We start from the raw sequence: 26,279 nt of genomic DNA, 5'->3' as shown, positions 1-26,279 counted from the left end.
AGGAAGCCTTTTATTAATTATTGAGGCTGGCGTCTTTTGAGAGAGAGAGAGAGAGATTTTCCCCCCTTTTTTCTTTTAAAGAGAGTGATAAAAGGTCGTTAATGATGGCAGAAGGATAGGTCATCTTTCAATATTTAGGGAATGCCCATATATATATATATATATCATATATATATAGGGGATCTTAATTTGAGAAGTTGTGTATAGTATGCAGAGAAAATCATGTTTTCAATTTTCATAATTGTAATTTTAATTATTGTTATAATTTAGAACTTGAATTTTATATATATATTTTTGACATTTTGACTCTTCTTGTTAATATTAAGTCAATATTTAAGTAAATTAATTGGATGTAATCAATTATATATCATCTTGATGATTTAAATTTAAGCATGTGCTGTTCATGTCAATGAAAGACATGAATATATAAACCCTAAAATAAAAATAATTATCATACAATAAAATATTGGGACATATGCAATAATAAAGAGAACATTAAAATTTTTCAAATTATAGAAGACTAAATTGTGAAGTTTTATAAATTATGAGGGTATTCACAGCATACCTAGTATGGCTTGTATTAGATTCAGTTTAATTCACATTCTATACATTTATAAATTATGATGTAATTACAATGAAAATGGCATGGATATTAATTTTTACTCCATATAACTTCTATACAAGCGTATGGAATTTATGCCTATTCAACGTCACAAAATATTTTTTCTTATTTTACCTAATTTTTGGATATCAAAAAATATTTATTTGTATAATTTTCATATTAACTTAGAATAATATAATTTTCTGGATGACAAAAACATAAAGGACTATCATAGTAGTAGATTTTACATTTAAAATTCTTGGACATGTAGTTTTTTTTTTTTTGGTACAATCTTGGTTATGTAGTTATTTCGAGGAAGCGAGGCTTAACAGAGAACCCGAAAGGTCCAACTCATGTACAGCCCAAGGCCTATATTATGCATTCTGGACTTCAAACAAAAAAAACCTGGCCCAAATGCTGATCGCCTTCTACACAGACCCAAAAAAGAAAAAAAAAAACGGAACAAAATTGCCTCCAGCTTTATTCTTGGTGGCGAGTTCTTGCTCCATAGGGATTCATTCAACATCGTCCCTTCCTCTTCAATTTGCTTCTTCCCTCTTCTGTTCCTTCTTCCGTCAATCGTCCTTTTCTCTTCTACTTCCGTTCGAACTTTCCGACTGATCGCGGCGAATTAGGGCGTCGCCGGTTTTAAAAATGCCCCTATTTCTCTCCGACGAGGAGTTCTTCCATTGCTCCAATGACGCTGCCGCGGTGGCCGAGAAGGCCGACGTATTCATCCGCAGCCTTCTCAACGAGCTCGAGACTGTGAAGGCCAAGGCTGATGCTTCTGACATTAACGCCGAGCAGAACTGTTCTCTCATAGAGCAGAAGTACCTCTCTCTTACTGCTGAATTCTCAAAGCTCGAGTCCCATGTTGATGAACTCCAAGCAACCCTGGATCAACGTCTCGCTGAACTCGCCGAAGTTCAAACTCAGAAGGAGAAAATTAATTTGCAATCTGTATGGAGCGTTGTGCTTGTTTGCCACTTTTTGACTTTCTTTCTTTTATTGCTTTTTGTCATTGATTCTGGGTTTGTAGATTGAGAAAGACCGGGAGATAGAGAGGTTGAGGACAGAGGTGAGTGAGCTGCATAAATCGAAAAGGCAGTTAATTGAGTTGAATGAGCAAAAGGATTTGCAGCTTAGCGAGAAGAATGCCGCCATCACGACCTATCTCGATAAGATTGTAAGTTATTTTCTCTACTCTGCTTCTTTCATTTTGATGTTCTCTCTGCGTGGTTTGAAGTTAAACGCTTAAAAATGCTCTCATTCTTGTCGTTGCTGGTCGTGAAGGTCAACTTGTCTGAAAATGCTGCTCAGAAGGAGGCTCATTTGAGTGAACTGGAGGCAGAGTTGGCCCGATGCCGTGCTCAATGCACTCGTCTTTCACAGGTGGTTCTTGAGTTCCTTTCGTCCACTCACTTTCTGTATAAGTTGTCTGATTGTGGATCTTACGAGTTGTGGTAAATTCTTTCTGCTAATTATAGAAATTACTAGTTGTAGAGGTGGTGCAATTAGGTATAAAAGCTGTTTGGTTTCTGACAAGTGAAACGTATCTGTCACAATGTTTAGGGCCTTGGATTAGGTGGGCATGGCTTCACTAATTGTAATCATCTGTCTGATCGTAATTAAAGAAATGTCTGTTTTTTTCATTTCTCCTTTTTCGGTCAACAGAGTGCTGTTTCGAACTCATGACTCGATGGGTGAAACTAATATGCTTTTACCGTCAAGCCCAATACTTCGTCATAGAAGGATATTTCAAGTTCCTTCAAAACTACACCTCTTTTGCTTTGGCTTTTGTCCTGGATAAGATAGTACTTCTACATTTAACATTTTTTATGCACAGGATATTTCAAGTTGCATGTGAAGTAATGTTGCATTTTTCTTTCCTTAAATTGTATGTGAGCAGGAGAAAGAGATTGTTGAGAGACAAAATGCTTGGCTGAATGATGAGTTGACTACTAAGGTTAATAGTTCCTTTGAGATACGCAGAAAATATATGCTGAGTTGGAGGCTGAGATGGTTTCTAAGCTTGCGGATGTCAGTGAGATTTATATGATTACTAGATATTCTTAATTTAAAAGTTGCACTTTTTTGGTTCAGTACAATATGATTTTAAGATTAACACTTTCAGGTAGAGAGGCAATTGAGTGAATGCTCTAAATCACTACAATGGAACAAGGATAGAGTGAGGGAGTTAGACATGAAACTTAAATCTACTCATGAGGTTGGAAACATTCCATTTATTATCTTGATATTTGATTCTTTTTCTTGCCTCATTCAATCCCTGTTAACCTGTTTTTATCACTTCCTAGGAGTTAGTTTCAGCTAAAGATGCTGCTGCAGCTAATGAACAGAAATTGTACAATGAGCTCTCGACTGTGAGTGTTATGACAAGTTCTATTTATTATATTTTTTTAAAATAGTCTGGGGAAGAATGTTATTTTTTTTTATTTTTAATATTTAGACATATTTTTTGTGTAATCAGGTTAATAAGCTTAATGAACTATATAAAGAAAGTTCTGAGGAATGGTCCAGAAAGGCAACAGAGCTTGAGGGTGTGATCAAAGCAATGGAGGTGAAGTTTGTTTGATATATGTGGTTTTTTGACGTTTGGAAGATGGAATTTTAGATAAGAGAGAAGGCTTACACTTCAAAACATTGCTGTGTTTGAGCAGTCTCATCTGAAGCAAATTGAAGATGATTATAAAGAGAAACTTGAGAAGGAATCTACTGCTCGAAAACAGTTTGAAAAGGTATTTGGTCCTTCTCAGCCACATATTAATGTTTAGGCTGGGATTCTCACTTTGCCTACTAGTATTAAAAGTTTGTTGGGTAATACAAAAACCAGTAATGTTCAATTTGTTACCTGAAAGCAGATACCATGGATTCTTGATTTGGAAATCAATATCCATAATTGTATTCTTGTTTGAAGATGTTCAATGCCTGGATTTTTTTTATTTTTTTGAAACTCATCTGAGAAAATCTTTATTTGTCTGTTTCTGATTTTATTCATAATTGAGTTATCTTTTTGACTGATTTCCATATGGTTTTGTTATTGTCAAGGACTAATTCATCTCAAACGCTGAAGTTTTTAAGTGAAAGGACATGAATTGTTATATTATAATCTCTAACTGGCCCTGACAAACAAAAAGCCTGTTATGGTTGAAGTGTAGGCGTAGGATGCTGGAGAATGGGGATGGTGACAATCAAGTTCTCTACCACTTGGTCACAGTGGCCATGGTTCCATGTCAAGAACTAACTTAAAGTTTAAACTGTTAAGTGGAGTCTAGCAAATAGTTTGATTATGATAACTAATATTTATGGAAAACAAGCTTGACTCATTTTAGCTGGAGCAGTGTCTTTAACTCAAGTGTTACGCTAATTTTGCATATTTATATTTCTTCAAGGATCTTTAGATTTTAACATGTTTTGATTTCTTCTGCATCACATGGGTCGTTGTCTGGTTGATTTCCTGTAATATCTGTTGCAATGATGTTGTTGGACAATTTGACTTGTGTTGATTTCTTATTACTTCTAAGTAGAACTCTTCTCATGCTTAATTTATTTATTTGGGCGCTTATAGGAGGCTGCTGAATTGAAAGCAAAGCTCGAGGCAAGTGAGGCTGAAATTGAACGAAGTAAGAAAAATGGGCAGAATCTTCTTCCGCAGAGTGGTTTCAACCCTGAACTGTATGTCTTTCTCATTCTCTTACTGCTTTGAATTATTGTGTCTAAATGCATTCCTTTCAGTCTTGTACTATCCCCTACATCTACATGTGGTCGTTTTTTTTTAATATTTTTTTATGAAATAAAGATGGAACATATATTAGACACAAAAGTCATCTTTTGTTGTCTCTTTTTTCCTTAAAACTGTTCCCAGATATGAAACATATCATAGTTGAAACCAGAACCCCCACCATATTAGGGAAAAAAAGAAAGAAAGAGAAAAACTGATTCTGTGCGCAACATAAGAAGAAATCAAGGAGAGGTGCTGAGGAATGGAGCTCAAGGTTGGATGAGATGCACCTTCTTAATGATTCCTGAGGTTTTTCTGAATTTATTCTACAAAAAGATTACGAGCCAACGGCCTCTTTTCAGTTCTGGAGATGCTAAATGGAGAATGAGTTTTTCAGAGATTATTTTTTTGTTGTACTTTCCCAAACCCCACCAGGTAATGCTGTAATGGCTACAAGAAAGGGCAAAATGTTTGAGGTGTTGGACTGTGTTTTTACAGAAGGGATAGGGGATTGCAGTGCTAGGATCAGACTACCTTTCTCAACTGCTGAATCTTGACTGGGAGTGATGGGATGATTGTTCCATCAATTTCTGTGGTTGAATGGATATACTGGTGAAGGAGAAAGATATTTGAAGTTGTTCAGAGACATTGAAAATGTTCTGTTCTGAGCTAACATGAATATTCTTTCTGATGTCTTGTCTCTGTACCAAACACTTGGAGATGTTCAGAGACATTAAAAATTTTATTATCGTTAAAATGAGGACATATTAGATTTTGGTTCTATATTGCCTGATAAATGTGCTGTTTGGCATGTCCAGACTTCAGAGAGTTGTTACGTTTGTTGCAGGTGGTTGGTATCAAATGAAGCCAGTGACTTAGTTGAGGAAAGTAACATGCTTGTCCCTAAAATTCCTGCTGGTGTTTCTGGAACAGCCTTAGCTGCTTCCCTTCTGCGTGATGGATGGAGTGTGAGTTATCAAAATTTTAAATTTCATGCTGGCTCCATTTTTCCCTCTTTGAGTTATTAAATTAGGTTATCTTATTGTGCTTTCTTTATTTGTTGAAGTTGGGGAGAATGTATGCAAAATACCAAGAAGCTGTTGATGCTCTGCGACATGAGCAACTTGGCAGGAAGGAATCTGAGGCAATTTTGCAAAGGGTATGCTTCACATGGTGCAATTTTTTATTTATACTCTCTAACTAAGGGTGATTCAGCCTTACATTTTTAAACATTCCAGGTTTTCGGTTTGTATCAAACTCTCTTCAATAGCCCAAATTAACCTTATCATAAGATTTCTCAAAATCCAACTAGTAAAAAAATCCCTTCTGCATTTGCTGTTTTAACATCCTCAATTACATTATTTGCAGCCAAAATTGCATCTAAAATTTGTTTACCTGCCATAAATTCACTTGGTTTTACAAGAAATAGAGTTTATTTGATAATATCATCAGCATTAAAAATGAGGCAAATGGGTCTGATGTCTTGAGCCTTGATAAAACAATTCCTTTTATGAAAATGTGTTGGACACTTCATTTTTAACCTACATGCTTAAGTTCAATGGTTATGCCTTCAAATATTTGAATAAATTTTTTTCCCATGTTAATGTACTCACTTGCTTTCAACATGCTCTCTTTGATTAATGTGTGGACACTTTGCTGTGTTTTAGATTGAAAAATGCATAATTTTTTTTTTTACTTTATCAGGTTCTGTATGAGTTAGAGGAGAAAGCAGAAGCCATTATAGATGAAAGGGGTATGTCATTTTTGGTGACGATTGAGGAATATATTAATTTTTGTTTCAAGTAAAATTGTTCTTTTGGTGATAATGACCCTGAAATTCCATAATTTAATCCAAATAAAATAGTTGCAATTTGTAGGAGAATTTAGGCTGAAATGGAAGATACATGGACTTAATATAACTAAAGACTTATAAAGTAGCAAAAAATTAAAGAAAAAGCATGACTTCAGAGTCATTATCAGAGAGTTGTAAATTAGCAAACATCATTTGTCTATACAATTTGACATTGCCTTAAAAGAGAAAGCTGTTTTCTTCCTGTTTTCCAAATATGTAAAAACTATGCTAAGATCCTCGTGCTAATTTTGTGTTTCATATATCTTCCATCTATACAATCAAATTTTGTGGTACTTGAAAAGTAATGAGGTAGAGCTTATCTGGAGTTTGTTTATGATAGATTTCATGTCTCTTTTACTAATAAATAAACTGGTGTCGATGCAGTTGAACATGAAAAGATGGTTGAGGCATACTCTTTGATGAACCAAAAATTGCAAAACTCTGTTACCGAGAAGGCAATCTTAGAGAAAACTATCCAGGAACTGAAGGTTTCCAACGGAACTTAAAATTTTATCTGTCTTCCCCACACACCTTTCTTTCTATCTCAAGATTCACTTAGGTGTATATTTTGCAGGCTGACCTCAGAAGGCATGAACGGGATTATAATTTAGCTCAGAAAGAGATTACTGACCTTCAAAAACAGGTGAGGATAAAACATTTATTTTCTGGTAATTTCTTATGCAATATCTATATAATAAAGTCTTCTGATTTTTGCTGAAATAGGCTGGAGTGTTATTCTTTATGTTTTGCTGTCATTGAAGCACTGTATTTATGTTATATTGTAGGCATGCCTGCATGGAAGACCATTGTACAACAAAACTAAAATTTGTTAGAAATTAGTCAAACAGTTATTTCATTGTGTAAATTTGAACTTTGGTTGGCTAGTCGTGTGTATTGCTACATCGCATGGGCTCCATATTTGGTTGTTTTGTTGTTCTCTTCTCAACAATGTTAACATTTTTATTGTTTCTTCAGACATTATCTATAGTTTAGTTCAGTTACCAGTTATCTAATGTCAGTAATTATTTTTTTCAGGTGACAGTTCTCTTGAAGGAATGCCGAGATATACAACTTCGTTGTGGATCAGTTGGGTTTGATGCTATTGATGATGCTGCAAAAGGTCTTTCAAGAACACATACAGAGACTGACGCTGAAAAAGTTATCTCAGAGAACCTTGTGAGTTCTGTTCCTGTATTTATTCTCTGGGTCTTCTTTTACTCGTCTATGCCTTTATAATGTGTTCAATTGACATTTGGGAAGCAGTTGACCTTCAAGGACATAAATGGGCTGGTTGAGCAGAATGCACAACTTAGAAGCCTTGCAAGAAGTCTCTCTAGCCAGATAGAAAATAAGGAGTTGGAGTTTGAGGTTGGCTGGCAAATGGTTCCGTTTTTTTTTTCCAAACATTTTTGCTTCTGGATCTTGTAGCATGTTTGACTTAATTGTTTTTGTTCTATTAAACTCCAGGAGAAGCTTGATCTGGAGCTCAGAAAACATACCGAGGAAGCATCTAATAAAGTAACAGCTGTCCTGCAGAGAGCAGAAGAGCAAGGGCGCATGATTGAATCACTTCATGCATCTGTAAGTAGTTATTATGGTCCTGATTTTCTTGGATTAGTGTAGGTCTATGTCCTTGATCTAGGGAATGAGTTTCTCTTCAATAGAGGAATGGGAAAATGGCGTGAATAGTACTGGTGGACTTCAAACATTGTACAGAGGACCTGTAGTTATTTGAGATTCGAAGTACCCAATTTATTGTGGTTTTCCCGTTGGTTAATATATCTGAGGCTGTAACTTATGCTGATGTTGCTCATATTCAAATAACTGTAGTTTTGACCTTCTGTTTCCTCTCGTGCAGGTTGCAATGTACAAGAGGTTGTATGAAGAGGAACATAGTCTTCATTTGTCTCATTCAATTCCTTCTGAAGCTCCTACAGGTTCCTGAAATAATTATATGTTGTTTTTTCTTTTAGTTACTGCTATCCTCATCAATCTGATTCTCTGAAGATTCTTTTGGCTCCTCCTATAAATATCTGAGCAAAGTCAGAGTAATTTTCATTGGTTCAACAGCTGTACAGTGCAGCCAGGTTAATAGGCAAAGCAAGCTATCTTTCTGTGATCACTAATACCCTGAAAACAGAGACTTTATCTTAGATCAATATCCTACTGTGTAATGTAATAATCTGACTTAATAAAATAAAATACTAACAAACAAAATAAAGTAATAACAGAAAACAAAATTATTGTCTTTATCCCAACAGTATCTCAGAAGTAAGAAATTTGATGTGTTGGTGGAAAGGGTGCTTGCCCTTTGCTATAGGATGTAGACTTTTAAGTTATGCCATCCTTCAAGATTGAATTAATCAAATAGAAGCAGTTGGCATCACAAATTTCAAGGAAATTATACAAGTGGAGTAGAAAAACCTGGGGAAAAGATAGGATTTTTGGATCTTTGGTAACTTGTCTGTTGGCTGATTTGTTAGTTCAGATCCCATTATTGATGGATGGAAACAGAACCAAAGAGTGCAAAAAATTTGGCTAAGGGTTGATTCTCAGAGTTACGTGGTTATTGGCTGAAGGGCAGTCCTTCCATATGCTGTGTGCTGACGCTAGGACACCTTAAATGACACTTAAAGCTTGGCTTCCTTCACCTCCTAGCCATCATCATTAAAACTAAATTTATGACTTTATGACCCCAAAACATTGAAAATCTTATTGGTTGTAACAAAATTCTAGTAATTAATTCATGTTTCTACAGGTTAAATGAAATTGACCAATCCAAATGGGAGACAGGGTTGCATATATTTTGTTTTTGCATTTGAAAAAGTTTGCATGTTAATATCGACTGTTCTTCTGGATTGTCACTTTCTAAGAAAGTTCATTCATTTAATTTTTATTGTTTAGTCTGTAGAGTTAACGGCTCCTTACATTTTTATTTATTTTCAAACTATTAGCTGACGCAGATGGAGGAAGAAACAGCCTTAAAGCAATTATTGAAAGCTCACAGGTAAACGTGGAAACATTAAGAAACGGTCACTTGTCATTTCATTCTTCTAAACATGTTTCATTATTTGCACTATTTTAGGAAGCTGCTAAAAAGTCCCTTGAAAAGGCTATGGAACGTGTAAGGTGCCTTGAGGATGATCTAGCACAATCTAGGTAAAGTTTCTACAAATAATTCTTCTCGCTGATTTGGCAGTCTTAATTTTTTGTTGATATGGAATTGTTCCTTGCTAATTGCTATTATTATATCATGGTTTGAAAAATATTCACTGGAATGAACTACTGATTTAGAGCTGCTGTTACTAAAATAGTGAGTAAACTTCTGTTGTCAAAGTAACATGTGGGTCTTGGTGGTCCCCCCCCCCTCACCCTTTAAATTGAGGAAAAGGGAATTAATTATAATATGAACAAAGAGGATTACACCTTGTGGGAGTTGAGGTGATAAAGGAGTCATATTCTTCCCCTGGACCCACGGATGTAATACATGATCTTGGATGGTAACCAATGCCACCGCATCTAACTCATCCACACTTGAATTCAAGACTTTCTGTAGTTGTTTGATATTTGCATTCATTTGAGAGACAAAGAACATCGAGACTTGATCAGTGCCATCACAAAACACTGTTCTGGTGAGTATATACTCTGCCATTAAGAGCATTGAGGACATCAGTAATTTGTCAATTGGGTTCCGCATGTTGAAATCTGTTATCCTTTTCTGCTTGTTGGCCTTCCTCTGTTGTGAACTTAAGTGGGGATGTGGCAAAAAGATCAAGGAATCTTTGTAGCCTATACCTATGGATGACAGTGGCACTCCCTATTTGTTGCTTCAAAAGCTAGAAGGAGTGAATGGAAGCAGCAGGAGTGTGTACTCTTTATATTAGAAGAAGTAGTGTCTTTTTATATAGAGTGGTAACTCATAGTAGCAGGCTAACTGATTTTAACTATTAACCTAACAGCCTAACACAAAGGAGGAGCATAAATTTTAATGCCGTATTGTTTAGAAGGTTTTGTTTAAGAGATAGTTGTAGATGTAAATAATGAATGTATGTTGCCCATTTTTCAGAAACAAAGTTTAGATATTTGGGAGCCATTATTGAAAATGATGGCGAAATTAGTGGAGATATTTCACATAGAATTCAAGTTGGGTGGTTTAATTGGAGAAAAGCTAAAGGAGTTATTTGCGACCGTAAGGTGCCTAATAAACTTAAAGGAAAGTTTTATCGCACTGCTATCAGACCGGCAATGTTATATAGTAGTGAATGCTGGGCTCTAACGGGACATCAAGAGCATAAAGTTGGAGTAACAGAGATGAGAATGTTACGATGGATGTGCGGACATATACGTAAAGATAAAATTCGAAATGAGCACGTACGCAAAAAGTGAGGGTGCCACCTATTGAGAAAAAAATGGTAGAAAATCGGTTGAGATGGTTTGGGCATGTACAAAGAAGACCAAGGGAGGCACCGGTGAGAAGAGTGGAACATATAACTTTGAGTCCGATTAAGAGAGGTAGAGGAAGGCCTAAGAGAACATTTTTGGAAGTTATTGAACGCGATTTGTTAATTAATAATATTCCTAAAAGCTTGATAAATGATAGAGCACAATGGCGTCTTGCAATCCATGTAGCCGACCCCACCTAGTGGGATAAAGGCTTGTTGTTGTTGTTGTTGTGTTGTTGTAAAGTTTTATAATGTACATTGCATATTTGGCACATGTAGATACATGACAAACCTTGTATATCATGTGTCACAGGATCAGGATAATGCACTGTCCATATTGTGTTAGTATTAATGCGTCTTTAGTGTAAAATAGTTCATTATTGCCATTGTATCACTACTAGAATTTATGCTATGATGCTCTGTATACAATAATTGCTTCCCATTCTACTGTTATATCCTTAGGAGTGAGAATATTGTACTACGATCTGAACGTGACAAGTCGGCACTTGAAGCAAATTTTGCTAGGGAGAGGCTTGATAGCTTTTTAAAAGAATTTGAACACCAGGTCATCACATATCCCCAATAGTTAATGGTCCTTCTATGATGCTTGGATTGCACTGATTCATGCATTTTTTATTTATTCTTTGATCTGATATGATTGATGGCATGTCAGAAAGCTGAAACCAATGGCATATTAGCAAGAAATGTGGAGTTTTCTCAAATAATTGTAGACTACCAACAGAAATTGCGTGAAAGTTCTGAGTCGCTGAATGCTGCCGAGGAGCACTCTAGAAAGCTGTCTATGGAGGTTAAAAAATTTGAGGAATTAAATGTTCAAAAATTTTATGAGCACTTTTATTCCAATGAACTGGTTTCTTTTATGATCTCATTGCTTACATTTCTTTTTCAGTTGTCTGTTTTGAAGAATGAAAAGGAAATTATATTAAATGCTGAAAAAAGAGCATCTGATGAGGTTCGCAGTTTATCTGAGAGGGTGCAGTGTCTTCAGGTTAGAAACAAGCTTCTTTATATATTTATATTTATATTATTATTGTTGTTGTTGTTGTTCTTATTTTTGAGTTTTTTATCTGACTTCTTATAAGTTCTGAAAATTCTTACACTATTTTTTGCAGGCTAGTTTGGGTACCATACAGAGTGCTGAGGAAATCCGAGAGGTTGGATATCATTATCATTTCATGTTGCTTTTATACTAACTATTTGAATAATGTCATTCCTTTTGACAACTTTAGGAGGCAAGAGCTGCAGAGAGGAGAAAACAAGAAGAATATATACAAAAATTGGAGGTACATTTTCATTTTCCTTTTGAGCTCTTCCTGTTGACTGAAGAATCCTAATTTCTTTATTTCTGGATTGTGAAGCATGGATGCAAAGTGCAATATTAGTATGATACGTCACTTATGGTGATGGAACAAATTCTCGAGAATGTGGTTGAGATTTATTTGTAGTTGGGACAAGCCCATAGGAAATCCTACAAGTTACAAGTAGATTATATCATGATGTTTTTCTTTTGGGATTTGGATCACAATACAAAATTAGCTGTTCATTCTTTAGTAAATTCTATATGCATAATTGATGTTTGTGTAACTAGGAAATAATATGGTTCAAACAATTTTTTATGTGAAGCTCTTTTTTGGTTTCTTCCCCTCTTGCTTCACCTGACTTTTTTTCTTCTTTGCACTTTCTTTAACCTTTCTCCTCTTGTTTTCTTATCTCTTATTTGGATCGTCCTTTGCTTTTCCTTATTTCAACCTGAGACTTACATGCAAAGAAAACAGGAGCACGAAAGAGAAAAGCTTTTTAAAAAGTTACCCAACATGTAGCAGTCTAGTCACTTGGTAGATTGAACAGAGACGCCCTTTTGCAAAGACCATGAGCTGAACACTGGAGGGATTCCTAAAATAAAATCTGTCCTATCCCATGACAACCGTGTGATGAGGGAAACAGCTTTGTATGTTTGAAACTTTCTCTTGCCAAAATAACTGCAAAACTGCATTTTGCCTCAAAAAAATTCCTACCCTCTTCTCCCAATCAAAATAGCAGAGGGGTTTACCTTTTGCCCTCAGTACCCTGGAAGAGATAATCCCTGCTGTCGACAGATCCTATTCTTTTTACTCATAAAATAGCAGAGAGCCATGTGTTCATTCAAGTGCAGCTAGCCTTGTTGATCTTGTTGCACAGCAGTGTCTAAGCCAGGGTAAACCATGCCAGTTTTGTTACCAGCAGTGAGTAGTTTATCGTAGCCTTGTTCCAGCCTCATCTGATGCCATTATTTTTTTTTTAAATAACTAGAATAGTGCAGGACAAAGCATGCATGTCTTTGTAGCTGTATCCCAACTGTTGGGCACACATCTTACATTTGCATTGCTGTCATTTTAGCTGTTTGTGTGCTTCCTAGTTCCCTAAACAAGCAAATATTCCTAATCTAAATTGTTATCATGCTTTCATTTCTAGTGATTTATTGGTATATCTATTATTAATGGCTCAAATTTCAGAGGGAATGGGCTGAGGCCAAGAAAGAGTTGCAAGAAGAACGGGAAAGTGCGCGGACACTCACACGAGACCGTGACCAGACATTAAAAAATGCTATGAGACAGGTTGAAGAGATGGGCAAGGAGTTAGCTGGTGCATTGCGTGCCAGTGCATCAGCTGAGTCTAGGGCTGCTGTTGCAGAGGTACATGTTTCAGATTGTTCTCAACCGTGTGCATCCTTTTTATATCCGTTGAATATTGACTTTTGATCCTTATTAACAGGCAAAACTCTCCAGTCTTCAGAGAAAATTGAGTTCCATTGATGACCAGGTTTCTTTTTCCCCTGCCCCCTCTCAGTTAAATTTCTGTTGATATGTTCCTTTCAAAATTTGTTAGACAACGTAAGTTTTTCCTCTAGAGTTATTGAGGAATTACAAATAAAATAACCTGACAAGATGTATGTACAGCCTCTATTTTTAAAGTTTCATGGAAAGAATTCATTTAAAAATACTTGACTTGAGGATGAAATCTTTAGTTTCTTACTTGTTAGGGACCTTAAAATTATTTGCATGTGTGCGTGTGTTTTGGTTATTTACAATAAAGGTTAAGTTAGTTCTGATGATATTTTGGGTATTGTCAAGGATCCCATCAAAAGGCTCCATATTTATGTGCTACAATCCACTTGAATTTTTTTCTTGAAGAATTTCTGAATTCTTAAGCTGCTAATGATTTTCTCATGGTTAATGTCATATTGTTAGTGCAGTGTCTCTTGAATGTCAAATGAAGAGTGAAGTTAAATACTTAAATCTTTAATATTTTGCTTCGAAAAAAAAAAATAATCTAGCATTCTGAAGCTTTTGGAATTTTTCACTGCTGCTGAAGTGTATATTTTATTTTTGGGATAGAGACATCACTTTCTGCTATGGTTTTACTGTAAGATGCATGGTCATAAAGCATAGTATCACTGCAAGTCAAACCAAAAATGATAATTTGTATAGTTCAAGCTCCCATCCTTTTTTTTCTTTTTTTTGGGGGGGGGCGCTTAATGTTTCAGATCTCAGGGTGACGTATGTGTTAATCCCTTGCGTGTTGATTGGCCTGACTTTTGAGTGAAGGTTTCTTGGACGTGTGTGCATTCTTGCATTTCTGCAATTAACTCCTTTGTAATCATTGAATGTAGCATGTCGAAATGGATGGAATGAGTGGGTCTGGCACTATGTCTAATGATGAGGTAAGTTTACATTTTTTTTGTTAATTAAGCTGGCACGAACTGTATAGCTGTGGATGTGCTTTTGCCTTATGACCTTTTAGGTGTTTTATAGCCTGGATGTATGGTAATGAGCATAGCAAGAAACTGGATAACATCCTATTACCCAACATGACTTATCTTATAAAATAAATGAAAGACATGATTAGTATGCTGATGGAACCCAACAAGAGAACTTAAAAATGTTATTATAGCGTGATAACTCAGAGTATATACAATGGAGCAATTCAAATAGCAGCTCTAACAGGACACAATGCTCAATAGCAAAACCCATGGAGTAGCAAACTGGAAGCTGGTAAAATAGGCTCAAGAAGAGATAGTTTTAGGCCTTTGAGGTGCTGGCTGCCTCCCTCAACCTAGTTCACTCTTGAATCCCCTTATTCACCCCATAAACCTCTAACTAAATTCCATTAGTCTCCCATCTATCCTCCAGTATCCCATGCCTAGCTGTCCATGCTAGTCATATGACCATGCCTATAACAATCCAGAATATACTAAACTCCATCATATTTCACATAGCCTGATACATGCTGGTCATAGTTGTAGTGAAGCATCACTTGTGTTCTTTGACATGTGGGAGTGACCTTGCTTTTATATAAATTGCACCAGATTGTTGCTGAATTGCATGCTGCAAAACAGGAGATTGAAAAATGGAAAGAGGAAGCACAGGCTAATAAATCTCACATGCTGCAGGTTATCATTTAGTTTTTATGCATCAATGATATTCAATTTGTTCTTTGAACTAACTGATTGGTTACATTATACATTGCAGTATAAGAGCATTGCTGAGGTAAATGAAGATGCTCTGAAGCAGATTGAAGTTGTGCATGAGAACTTCAAGATTGAGGTATATAAAATAAATGAATCTGAAAAGCCACCTGTTAATCTGTATCTTATTTAATGAAGTGCTTTTTTTCACTCTTTAAATATTATTTAGGCTGACAGTGCAAAAAAAGCCCTAGAGGCTGAACTTGGTTCCCTGAGAGAGAAGGTTTCAGAGCTTGAAAATGAATCTAGCTTGAAATCTGAAGAAGTGGCATCCGCAGCTGCGGGAAAGGAAGAGGCTCTGACATCTGCAATGGCTGAAATCACAAATCTAAAACAAGAAATTTTAGCTAAATCGTGAGTTATATCTTATGACTGTGGTGTGAAATTTACTGTTCTCTGCATGATTCTTACATTGTCTATGCCTGTAGTTCGGAAATTTCAGCAATGGAAATTCAGATCTCTGGCTTAAAAGAAGACTTAGACAAGGAGCATCAAAGATGGCGTGCAGCTCAAACCAATTATGAAAGACAGGTTAATTTCTTTTTTGGATGTTGGTATAGTAAAATTTGTTTGTTGAATTAAATTATTGCTTGAGCCTGTGGATGTCTCTGAATACTGTATCGTCATGAGCATTTAACTAAAGCAGAATAAGAACAAGGTTCAAGGTTTTGTATTATCATTGCATTCAACACTGGACTTGATAGTCCTTTTGGCGTCATTATGTGTTTTTTGTGTTGATGATGTCTCCGAAAGCTTTTCCTGGTTGGCTTCTGATCCTTCAATTTTTTGTAACCCTTTGTCATTACTGTCAAGGAGAATAGATCATCTCTCTCTCTCTCTCTCTGTTTTTTTTTTTTTGCAATCAGCTGCTTTTCAGTAGTATTAAACTTTTGCCGTTAAGAGTGTCAATCATGTAATATGACTGAATTTTTATCTGCAAATTTACATATTATGTTATTTCCAAATATATCTGCTTTTCAGTAGTAGTAAACTTTTGCTGTTAGAGTGTCAATCATGTAATATGACTGAATTTTTATCTGCAAATTTACATATTATGTTATTTCCAAATATCAAGTGAGTCTGCTTAGATCAATTATCTCTACATTTACTTCATCTGGTTTGAAGTTTATTTGTAACTTATATTATGGAAGCTCTGTTTCAATTGTTTAATTACTTGAAATTTGGACGGTTTTTTTTTTTTTCAAGTGGTGTGTATGTGTGAGAGTTAGATGAGAACATAAGTTATTATTTATGTGTTTATAATCCTCTTTCTTGTTATTCAGGTTATCCTTCAATCTGAGACAATTCAAGAGTTGACAAAAACTTCACAAGCACTAGCTGCTCTGCAAGAGGAGGCAGCAGAATTACATAAATTGGCCAATGCTATGAAAATTGAAAACGTAAAATTTCCAGCACCTTCCATCTTTAGTTTATGTTTTTTTTTTCCATGCAAGCACTTTCCATGTTGAGTTTGTTTCTTTAGTTTTTAGTTTTTCATCTTCTGTGAAATTTGAGTGTTTGAAGCGTGGTTTGGAAGACCAGACCAGGCCGGCCGGTCTGCCGGGTGCCCAGTCCGGTTTACTGCTTCTTTAGATGGGAAGTCAACTTGGGTCAACTTGGGAAGAAACTGGATTGACCTGTTCAACCCCACAGATCAGGCAGGTTGAATTGGTCAAATATCCATTCCTTCCTTGAAGCGCCAAAATGATGCTGCTCTGGTTTTAAAAAATAAAAAAATTGAAAAAATCATAGAAGAATCAGATGAATGCCTAAGCCTAAACTTTGTGTGCCTATCCCCTTGGTCCTTCATCTTCCTCCCCTATTCCTCCTCAAATCTAACATCAACGAGGGCACCAATGACCTAGCAGGAGGAGGCGGGGTAGTGGTGGGGGTAACCATACAGAGAAGGACGGCTAGGCACAGTCAAAGAAGAAATTCTAGGCCTAGTGCTAGTAGTAGAAGATCGAGCCAAAGATTGATTAAGGGAGGATCAAATTAGAGGAGATATTCGGAGTCTGCATGAAGCCATCTTGAGAAGACTTCGGATCTAGAGAGAGAACTAGTGGTGCCATTTAGATGTGGGAAGCCTTTTGAGTATATTAGGGTTTTGATTGAAAAGCGAAAGTGTGGGACAGATGAACATCATTGGGAAGCAAGTGGTGTCATTTAAGGATTGGGACTCTAATCTCGGTTGTGGTTTTGCAGGATGCTCTCTCAATTAGCCTTCTAAAATGTTGTGGGTTCGAAACATAGTTACCTTCTCTGGCCTCTCATTCATTCCATTTTCATTTGCAAATGATATTTCTTTTTTTTTTTTTTTTTCCATTTTATGCACAAACTAATAAAGACCACCTGGCTGTTAAGTAGAATGGAAAATATCATTTAAGAGATAGTATTATTAGTATTAAAAGAAAATAAAGCATTATGAAATTATTATGTAGAACTAGAAACCAAATTAAAATTAAAAATGAGGTTAAATATAAAATGATAAAAATATTTCTTGGTTTTATTCTTTTATCAAGTCTAATATTACTCAAATATATAATTATTTTCAATATTGTTGTGTTTTATAATTGTTAGAATTATTGTATGAGATATTAAGACTTGAATATGGATGGATGTATTAAGAATTAATGTATTTTTTAAATTTATTTTATTTTATTTTAACCAGTTTGACCCTTGTTTGAATCCTTGACCCTTAATCCCTAATCTCAGCCGATTCAATAACCAGTTTGATTTTCAATACCTTAGTTTTAAGTGAAGCAAGGTGTTTAGAAAGCACATGCTAAGTGAGGCAAAATATGTTATATAAATAAAAATGAATAAATGGAAGTTTCTACCATCATTTGACCAATAAATTGACTATTCAATCATAATGATCATGATTTCAAGTCATAATTGATAATAATGTTAAGTTCACCTATAAAATCATTGAGCCATGTGTCCAAGTATAAAGTTAATTAGTGAACTTTACAATCCTAAAGATGTAGTAACCATGGCTGCCAAGCAATTAACAAAATAACAGTAAGTTGTACTTGTGTCCAAAAAATTCAATGACAAAATAAACTAATGGCCATTTGTCTTTCTTTTTCAATATTTATTTACGGAACCTAAAAAATTAACAGCCTAAACAATATTTTAAAGTGAGAATGACTGTTTTGCCCAAGTCATTTTTAGTTATTGGCTGGGTTTATAGTTTTCCTGTCTTGTAAGAATTCATACTGCGCTAGGATTCTGGGGCTCGGCTTCAAAGGCTGCCCCTTTCCTTTGCACCTTACTTTCTCTCTGGTGGGTAGGTTAAGGCACACTGCTTGAGTGAAGCATAAAAGTGCTGAAGGCACTGCCAGGTGAGTGCCTGGCTGAAGTCAGTTCCTGTCATAAAGCAAGAGGTGCTGAACCTCTTGAGAGCCAAGGCAAGGGTCTTTAACATGATTATTTTTTATCCCTTTTTAAGGACCAATTGAACTCAAAAACTCAAGATATGGGATAAATGCCCACGAATGATTTAACTGAATGCTACGGCAGCTTTGGTTTTCAAAATTCCTTGGTAAATCTGGCTAGAGGGGAATGCTCACATCTAAACCCATTTCACATTTTATGCAATATTTTTGTGTTTGTTGATTTACTTTTGTTTTGATGGAGTTTTTTTTTTGGGGGGGACTGTGTCCTAATCCTACAGCTGTAATTCTTTAATGTAATTTCTACTTTTTTTCCTTTTTCCTTTTTGTTGGATTCAAGCAATTAAAACCAAATATAGAATACGTAATAATGTGCATGTGCACATTTGTCACTGGTTGCTGATTTTGTAATAACGAAGTATTAAAATGTATGAAATTTAAGAATTGCAATACATGTCATTCTTTTGCATTTGACAGAATGAACTAAAGGTCAAGTGGGAAGAGGAGAAGGCAGTGCTAGAGAAGGCTAAGAATGACTCGGAGAAGAAGTACAATGAAATCAATGAACAGGTTATTGTATTTTCAGTGATATGCTTTATAATCAACAGTGTTTTGATTTTTTTCCCCTTGTTTAGCTTAATGATTATGAGATGAAGTGTGCATGTTGGAAGGGCTGGTTTGGAGGAACAAATACTTGCTATATGGTTGTTGTTTTATTTGAACTGAATTGTTCCTGACAAGCACAGAAGAGAACAATTTATGCATAAAACTATATGTTAACTTTATCAAAAGATATAGTACATTTAAAATGATATTTTTATTGTTTATGTCATAATCTGCGTTTGTAATTCAAGTAGCTTTTCGGGGTTTATAGACTAACATTGTAGTTGCTGCATTATTGTTTGAATTCCCCCTTTGATGTATTCGTTCAATGTATATTGTTTGGCACGCTAGTTCATTTGAACATGATAATATTCTTTATGCCGCTGGACTAGTTTTGAAATATCAGGGTTTGCTGCTACTTTAGGAAATCTTATTCTACTCAAGTTTGTAATTTTCTGTTAGATACTTGGGCATTATCCTTGAAGCATCATGCGAGGCTTTATGTTGATGCATTGAGGCAGACATATAGAACCCCTCATGATCCCCTTGATGGCAGTTCCATTTACACATTCCCCTTTATTGTTATTTTGATATTTAATTATTTAGCCGAGTAATGTTGTGAAATCTCCGCAGAATAAAATACTGCATAGCCGACTGGAAGCTTTGCATATCCAATGGGCTGAGAAAGAACGTAATATTGCTGGTATTTCCTCAAGTACTAGTGCAGATACAATATGTGATGCTGGTCTACAAAATGTGATTAGCTATCTTCGACGCTCAAAAGAAATTGTGAGTATTTTTTCACGATGCTTATGTTTTTTTTCTCTTGTATTTACCTGTTAGTTGCCTGGTTATATAACATTATTTTACACTTTAACAGGCAGAAACAGAAATTTCCTTATTAAAACAGGAAAAACTGCGATTACACTCCCAGGTAAATTGACTTGAGTGATTATTTATTTATTTTTCAAATCTTCATGTTACTAACGGTATTGACAGTACTATCTGTGTCTCACGTCTCAATTATTGAGTTCTTTGGAAGTTGTTTCTCTCACTCTCGTTGCTGGTTGGTTAATAACATTCTGATCTGAACCTCATATGAGGGAACAATCCAATGACCATATGTCTTAGTGATTGAGTCCACCTATAAGAAGTAAATGGTAGAACTGCAGAATTCATAGGATTGATTGGACCTTCAATGATTCAATCCATTAAGATCCTACTGATCCTGCCATATTGATATTGTTCTTAAATTTTTATGAATAGTTTGAGCACTTCTTCTCAAATTAGTACTTGTGTATCATTCTTTGATATCATTTTTGCATAAACTGGGTGTTGATTGTGTTTGGTTGTGAAATTGAGGCCCGGGGGAAATTCTCTAGTCTTTTTTACCCCCATTTTGGCTTTAATTGCTTCCTTCATTAGTGTGTCTTAACTCTGGATTTGGAGAAATTACAGTGCTTTTCCTTTGCAAGCTTCCCAAGGGCATGTAGCCTGTTTCGTGAGTTTGATTATGACTTATTCTCATGAGCCAGTGATTTCTGTATTTAATTGTTTATTGTTTCTGTGTCTTTTGTTTCAATTGGCTGTGTAGCTTGAGAGTGCTCTGAAGGCAGCAGACTCTGCACATGCATCACTAGAAGCTGAACGTGCTAAATCAAAATCATTGTTGTTCAGTGAAGAAGAGTTCAAATCATTGCAGCTTCAGGTTAAGAATTTTTCTTTTTGGTTGCATTTTTCCTAGTTTACTGTGGTTTAACAACGACCTTTATATTTAGCATTTCACATGCTTCATGAGGACATTATCCACTATATTGTTTCAGCTAAAAGTATTGCATGATAAATTTATATATGGTTGAAATCGTGAGCTATTTGTCAAAAATGGTTCTCAGGTTAGAGAACTTAACTTACTTCGCGAGAGCAACATGCAGCTTAGGGAAGAAAATAAGCACAATTTTGAGGACTGCCAGGTAATGCAATAATTTGTAATGATGTATTTTTCCCCCCCCCCCTTTATGCATTTGCCAATTATCTGTTGTGTTTTTGTGCAAACGTAATTTGTATTGCCCTAAAATGGTGTTACTAATAGATGATGTTAAAATTATACTAGAAATTGCGTGAAATAGCACAAAAGGCAAGAGCTGAGACACAGAATGTAGAGACTCTACTGAAGGAGAAAGAGACTGAGTTAGAAGGATGTAAGCATGCAATTGAAACAATTAAGATGGAAAAGAACAATCTAGATTACAAGGTTTCTGAGGTATTGCATTTTGGAGATGATAATGAAGTTCAATACCATGTCTTAATTTTTCTCATTATTTATTTATTTGTTTTTAATGTTCAGCTGCTTGAAAGGTGTAAAAATATTGATGTGGAAGAGTATGATCGAATGAAGAATCTTGTGAGGGATATGCAGGTTGGTTGAAGATGATATCATTTGTTGGTGATTAGCCTGTTGACTTATTGTCTGCATTTCATTTGTAACATGTTCATCACTAGTTACTATCAAGTTATAATTAGATTTAGTATTTCACGCAAAAAAAAAAACGATCTAGTATTCTCTTAGCCTTCTGTCTCTTGATATTTAGTGTGTCAATTGTTATTCCTCTTTCTCTTAAGCCTGGATGTGTCTTACTCTCTTGAAAATGATTCTGCCATAACAATATTTGGATGTTAATCAAGTTGCTGGTAGCACGTGGTTACTGCCTGAATTTCTTTGAAATTAATGTGAATATCAGCATAGGAGGGGAGCAATAATAGTTTCATTGATTTTGGCAAAGCTTACTTGTTATCGTATTTTTTCTTTGTAAGCTTGCATTTAGAAGTTTGAAGTGAGCATCCCTTTTTGCAAAGCACAGGTAAGTTTTAATTGATACTTTCATGGCCTTCTTCAGAAAGCTGATGGTGGCGTAACTTTTAGAAGGCCATTCTTCATCACATAAACTCAGATTTTGCAAGTTTTAACATGTTTGATTCGTCTAGTGAGCAGTTATGTGTCTAATCGCTAGTTTTAATATATATTGCTTCCTAATTGCAATAAACTTAAATAATATTTTTGGAATTAGAAAAGAAAGAGAGTAGTAGAGAAAATCTAGAGCAAGTGTCTTGTTAAGGCTGTTTTAGTCATTTATGATCTAAATGTCATACCTGGCCGTTAGTTGTCTTTCTAATGTTATTTGTATCTCTGTTAATATGTTTTCTTTCTTTCTTTCATTTTATCAGGATAAACTAAGAGAGAAGGATGCACAGGCAGAGGAAATGGGGAAAATTCTTGTGGAAAAACATGATTTAATTTCACACCTGGAGCAGGATCTTTCTAAGTGCAGGTTGGAGCTGGAAGACAGAGAAAAGAGGATAAATGATGTTTTGCAAGTTGAGGTGTGCCATAATCTCTTGACTAAAATCTAGGAAATTTAATTTCTTCCCTTTAAATATATTTAATCTGATATGGTTTGTATAACAGGCTTCCCTAAAGCTGGATTTGGAAAGACACAAGAAAATGCTGGCTCAATTCAAGGTTTTTGTGCATTCTCATTTGGAAATTTAGTAGTGCTTGTGATCAACTTTGTATATTCCTTTTTCATAATAGTATACTTCTATGTCCTGTAATTAGGGCGTCCTCAGTAATCTATAGATTGTTTGGCATTGCTGTTTATTCGACTGTCTCACTTAGCTTATCTGTTCATCCTTTCAGAAGAGGAACGATAGTTTGTCTAGGGAAAAGGAGGATCTAGGGAAAGAAAATCAACAACTTTCTAAGCAGCTAGAAGAAATCAAGCAAGGTAGTCTGCTTTGCCCCAGTCCCCTACAGGGGCCGCTCTAGACTTACCCTCCTCTTTTTTGCCAGATGTATACATGTTGCTTTGTTTGTTGCTGAAATGTCATTCAAAAGTCAAAACTTGATGTTGCTTATCAGGGAAGAGGTCAATCAGTGATGTAACTGGTGAGCAGGCCATGAAAGAGGAAAAGGACACCAGAATACAGGTTTGTTTAAACTTAAACTATGATTGAGAATTATTTTTCCCCTTATTTTTATTTTCAGAAAGGAGAGTGTGCCCTATCTTGACTTTCTTATTTCCTATTTTGACTAGATTTTGGAGAAACATCTGGAGAGACTGAGAGATGAATTGAAAAAGGAAAAGGAAGAGAATCGATTGGAGAAAGGAAAACGACTGAAGACTGAAAAAGCCATAAAAGACTCCTACAGCAATGTTGAACAGGTACTCCCCCCCACGCCCCTCCCGAAAAAACTCCATTTTCTTTTTGCCATTTGATTTTTTTCCATATAATTCCATGTTTTTAGATACTAATACTTTATCACTATTACCTTTGAAGCATTGAATATTCACCCTCTTGCGTAGTTGATTAGACTTGTGGAAGAATGCTGAATTAATATGGGCATAATTGAGAAATGTGGACGAGCTAATAAGAAATGTGACTGAATAGATTGGAGCGACCTTCTGACTCTAATAATCTATTTCTGTTAGACAGCCCCCCCACCCTAGACAACCGAAGGGGAAAAAAGAAACCCTCTCTCAGATAGTACCAATGTCTTTAAATTTTGTTCATGCATACCTGGCTGTTCTGCGGCTGGAAGGAACAATCATGTTTACAATTTGTTAGTAGGACTGCTCGTGATTATGAAATTATTTACCATGTGTTTCTTTCACTTGCCTTTTAAGATTCAGTTTAGTGTCCATGTGCATGTGTGTTCTCTTTTGTCTGAGAGACATGAACCTATGTCTAAAACTCTTATAATTTATGGACACTGCCATTCCGGTTTTGGTTACTTCAATGGCACTTCTTCAGTACTCAATATTGGGACATTGTGGGACTTGTTAAATGCTTTATTGTGGATTCCCCTCTAGTAGTTTGACTTCTTACCTGTGTCAGTGCCATAATTATACGTTTGTTTTCTTTTATTCCTCAATATTCCTTTCAGGAGAAAACGAAGTTTATAAATGAAATTGAGAGGCATAAGGAGGCAGTGAAACGGTTATCAGATGAAATTGAGAAGCTTAGGGTTATAACAGGGAACCTTCCCGAGGTAAGGACATAAGCTATTATTCTTTTCATTGTGAAAACTGCTAAAGTTATTTGACGTACAAGGATTATTATGTGTGATGTGTGTGCCCTTGACTCTAGTTTTCTACTTTATTTTTTGTTTCACAACAAATATTTTTATTAGTCTGTTCTTGAGATTAAACGTTTTACACACTTTTCGTAGGGAACCAATGTGGCTCAACTTCTTTCTGGGTCCAACACTGACGAGCTTGCTTCTCCTTATATATCAGCTGTTGAAAACTTTGAAAAAGAAGCTCAGTCTGTGTTTTCAGAGCTTGGAGGTCGTGTTAATCAAGGTGATGCAACTTTAATTGCTGATACTTCGGGCAGTGCTGCAGGTAATTTTGTCTTGTTGCTATAAATCATTATCATTTCGCTATGATATTGTAATTTTTATCCAACTTCATGCAGGTCCTCTGGTCCCCATCCAATCCCCTGGCATTATCTCAAACGCCCCTGGAGCAAGCAGTTTACCACCTAAAGCGACTGAAGAAAGTAAGAAAAAACCTGTTTTACCTAAAGCTAATGTTGAACCCCGTAAAACAGGAAGAAGGTTGGTCAGGCCTCGTCTCGGGAAAACCTGAGGAGCCACAAGGTGACCGAGAAATGTCAGAGGCTGAAGGATCTCAAATTGCAAGCAAGCCTGGGTCTTCAGTTGACACAGACACTCAAAGCAGTCTTTCTCAATTACCTCAATCAATGGCTCGTAAACGTGTTGCTCCTACCTCCACCTCCGAGTTACATGATGAATCAGTTGCACCTGGCGAGACTAGCTCAGATGCCGGTGCACTCTCTGTGAAGAAATCAAAGGGTTCAGATTCCCCACAGGAAAGTGCTGAAGGACAACCTGCTGCAACTCCAGAACATCCTGGCGGTCAACCACTCGCTGTAGAGTCATTTGAGGGTGGTGAGTTACTTCAAGGTCAAAATGAAGAAGCCGTTGAAGCTCAGAATGAAGAAGGCGAGGTTATTGTTGAGAAAGTTGAGTCCAAAGATCCGCAGAATGTAGATAGTGCGATTCAGGAAGAATCACAAGGGGACAAAAACAGCATTTTAGAGGAGAATTTGGATCAAACGGTTGAGTCAAAAGTGACTTCTGATGATATGCAGAGAGATCAGGGGGAGCCAGACAACCAGCAATCAGCAATGGAAATTGAGAGTGAGAAAGAAGAGGGAGAATTGTTACCAGAGGGTGCAGATGTTGAGGGTGGTAATGATGTATCTAACCTTGTGGAAAACCAAGAAATTCGGGAAGGTCACTCCGAGCCAGCTGCAACTCCTGAACCTTCGCAGACCGTGGTTGATGATGAAGCGCTCGAAGTAGGTGAGATCAATTCTCCCGAGCTTTCGACTGATGATAAGAACGAGGAAGGCGAGGTGGCTGAGGAGGCTGCCGATGGTTCTGATAAGTCCAATGATGCTAATGACCCAGTTGAGACTGATCAGGTGGCCGAGCCGGCACCCGCACCTAGCACAGCTGAGGGCACTTCAGCTACCCCTGCTGCAGAAACTGGCTCCTCCAGAGTTATACCTGCTCCCAAACAAGCACTGCTGGCGTTGCCTCAGAAACTGAAGAGATAAAGCAGGCTTCGCCAGTGAGTAGTACTTCAACGACCATAAATTTATCAGAGCGAGCAAGGGAAAGGGCTCAAATGAGACAAGCTGGGGTGGTTTCTTCAATAGGAAGAGGCCGGGGAAGAGGAGCTCCCCGAGGTCGAGCCGCCAGAGGTGGTCGCATTGGCGGGCGTAGACAACCACCTAGTGATGCTTAACTAGTTTAGCCAAGTCTGGAATTAGACGGCCAAATATTGTGTAACTTCACGTTTTGTCTGTCAAACTAATTTACAGTGACATTTTATTATTTCTCATGTAAATACATTTTCTTGCCAATTCTGCGTGTATTAGCGTGAGCTGATTTATAGCTACAAAATTTAACTGTTCCTTAGTGCAAGCCTCATTGGCTGAAGGAAATTTTGATGTACTCTGCATATCACAGAAAGTCGTTGAGAAAATTTAGCCAGTGATATAACATGAGAATAACTTTTTGTTTGTTCT

The 26,279-nt window shown here is 36.3% G+C and overlaps 1 protein-coding gene across 1 annotated transcript; it reads left to right on the top strand.

Annotated features, from left to right (window-relative positions):
* The first annotated feature begins 1,240 nt into the window (after positions 1 to 1,240).
* Positions 1,241 to 26,279, top strand: LOC129315552 (nuclear-pore anchor). Its single transcript, XM_054959342.1, is given in 51 exon segments — positions 1,241 to 1,561; positions 1,641 to 1,787; positions 1,895 to 1,993; positions 2,511 to 2,597; positions 2,600 to 2,641; positions 2,736 to 2,828; positions 2,917 to 2,982; positions 3,090 to 3,179; positions 3,280 to 3,357; positions 4,188 to 4,294; positions 5,188 to 5,308; positions 5,407 to 5,499; positions 6,045 to 6,093; positions 6,577 to 6,680; positions 6,767 to 6,835; positions 7,228 to 7,368; positions 7,456 to 7,560; positions 7,660 to 7,773; positions 8,051 to 8,129; positions 9,147 to 9,199; positions 9,278 to 9,351; positions 11,097 to 11,199; positions 11,308 to 11,442; positions 11,545 to 11,643; positions 11,768 to 11,809; positions 11,885 to 11,938; positions 13,148 to 13,327; positions 13,407 to 13,454; positions 14,305 to 14,355; positions 15,001 to 15,084; positions 15,164 to 15,238; positions 15,329 to 15,513; positions 15,588 to 15,690; positions 16,443 to 16,559; positions 19,035 to 19,127; positions 19,794 to 19,949; positions 20,041 to 20,094; positions 20,755 to 20,868; positions 21,053 to 21,130; positions 21,271 to 21,420; positions 21,505 to 21,576; positions 22,383 to 22,538; positions 22,624 to 22,677; positions 22,855 to 22,942; positions 23,077 to 23,144; positions 23,252 to 23,380; positions 24,103 to 24,207; positions 24,388 to 24,562; positions 24,636 to 24,796; positions 24,798 to 25,785; positions 25,788 to 26,279. Coding segments are annotated over 51 exon segments (6,243 nt in total). The 5' UTR covers positions 1,241 to 1,255; the 3' UTR covers positions 25,997 to 26,279.

The sequence above is a fragment of the Prosopis cineraria genome, unplaced genomic scaffold (genome assembly GCF_029017545.1).
Source record: "Prosopis cineraria cultivar Desert tree isolate PC_DT_omini unplaced genomic scaffold, ASM2901754v1 PC7, whole genome shotgun sequence".
Classification (NCBI taxonomy): Eukaryota; Viridiplantae; Streptophyta; class Magnoliopsida; order Fabales; family Fabaceae; genus Prosopis; species Prosopis cineraria.
The sequence above is the reverse complement of the archived record's forward strand: the minus strand, read 5'-3'. Positions and strand labels throughout refer to the sequence as shown.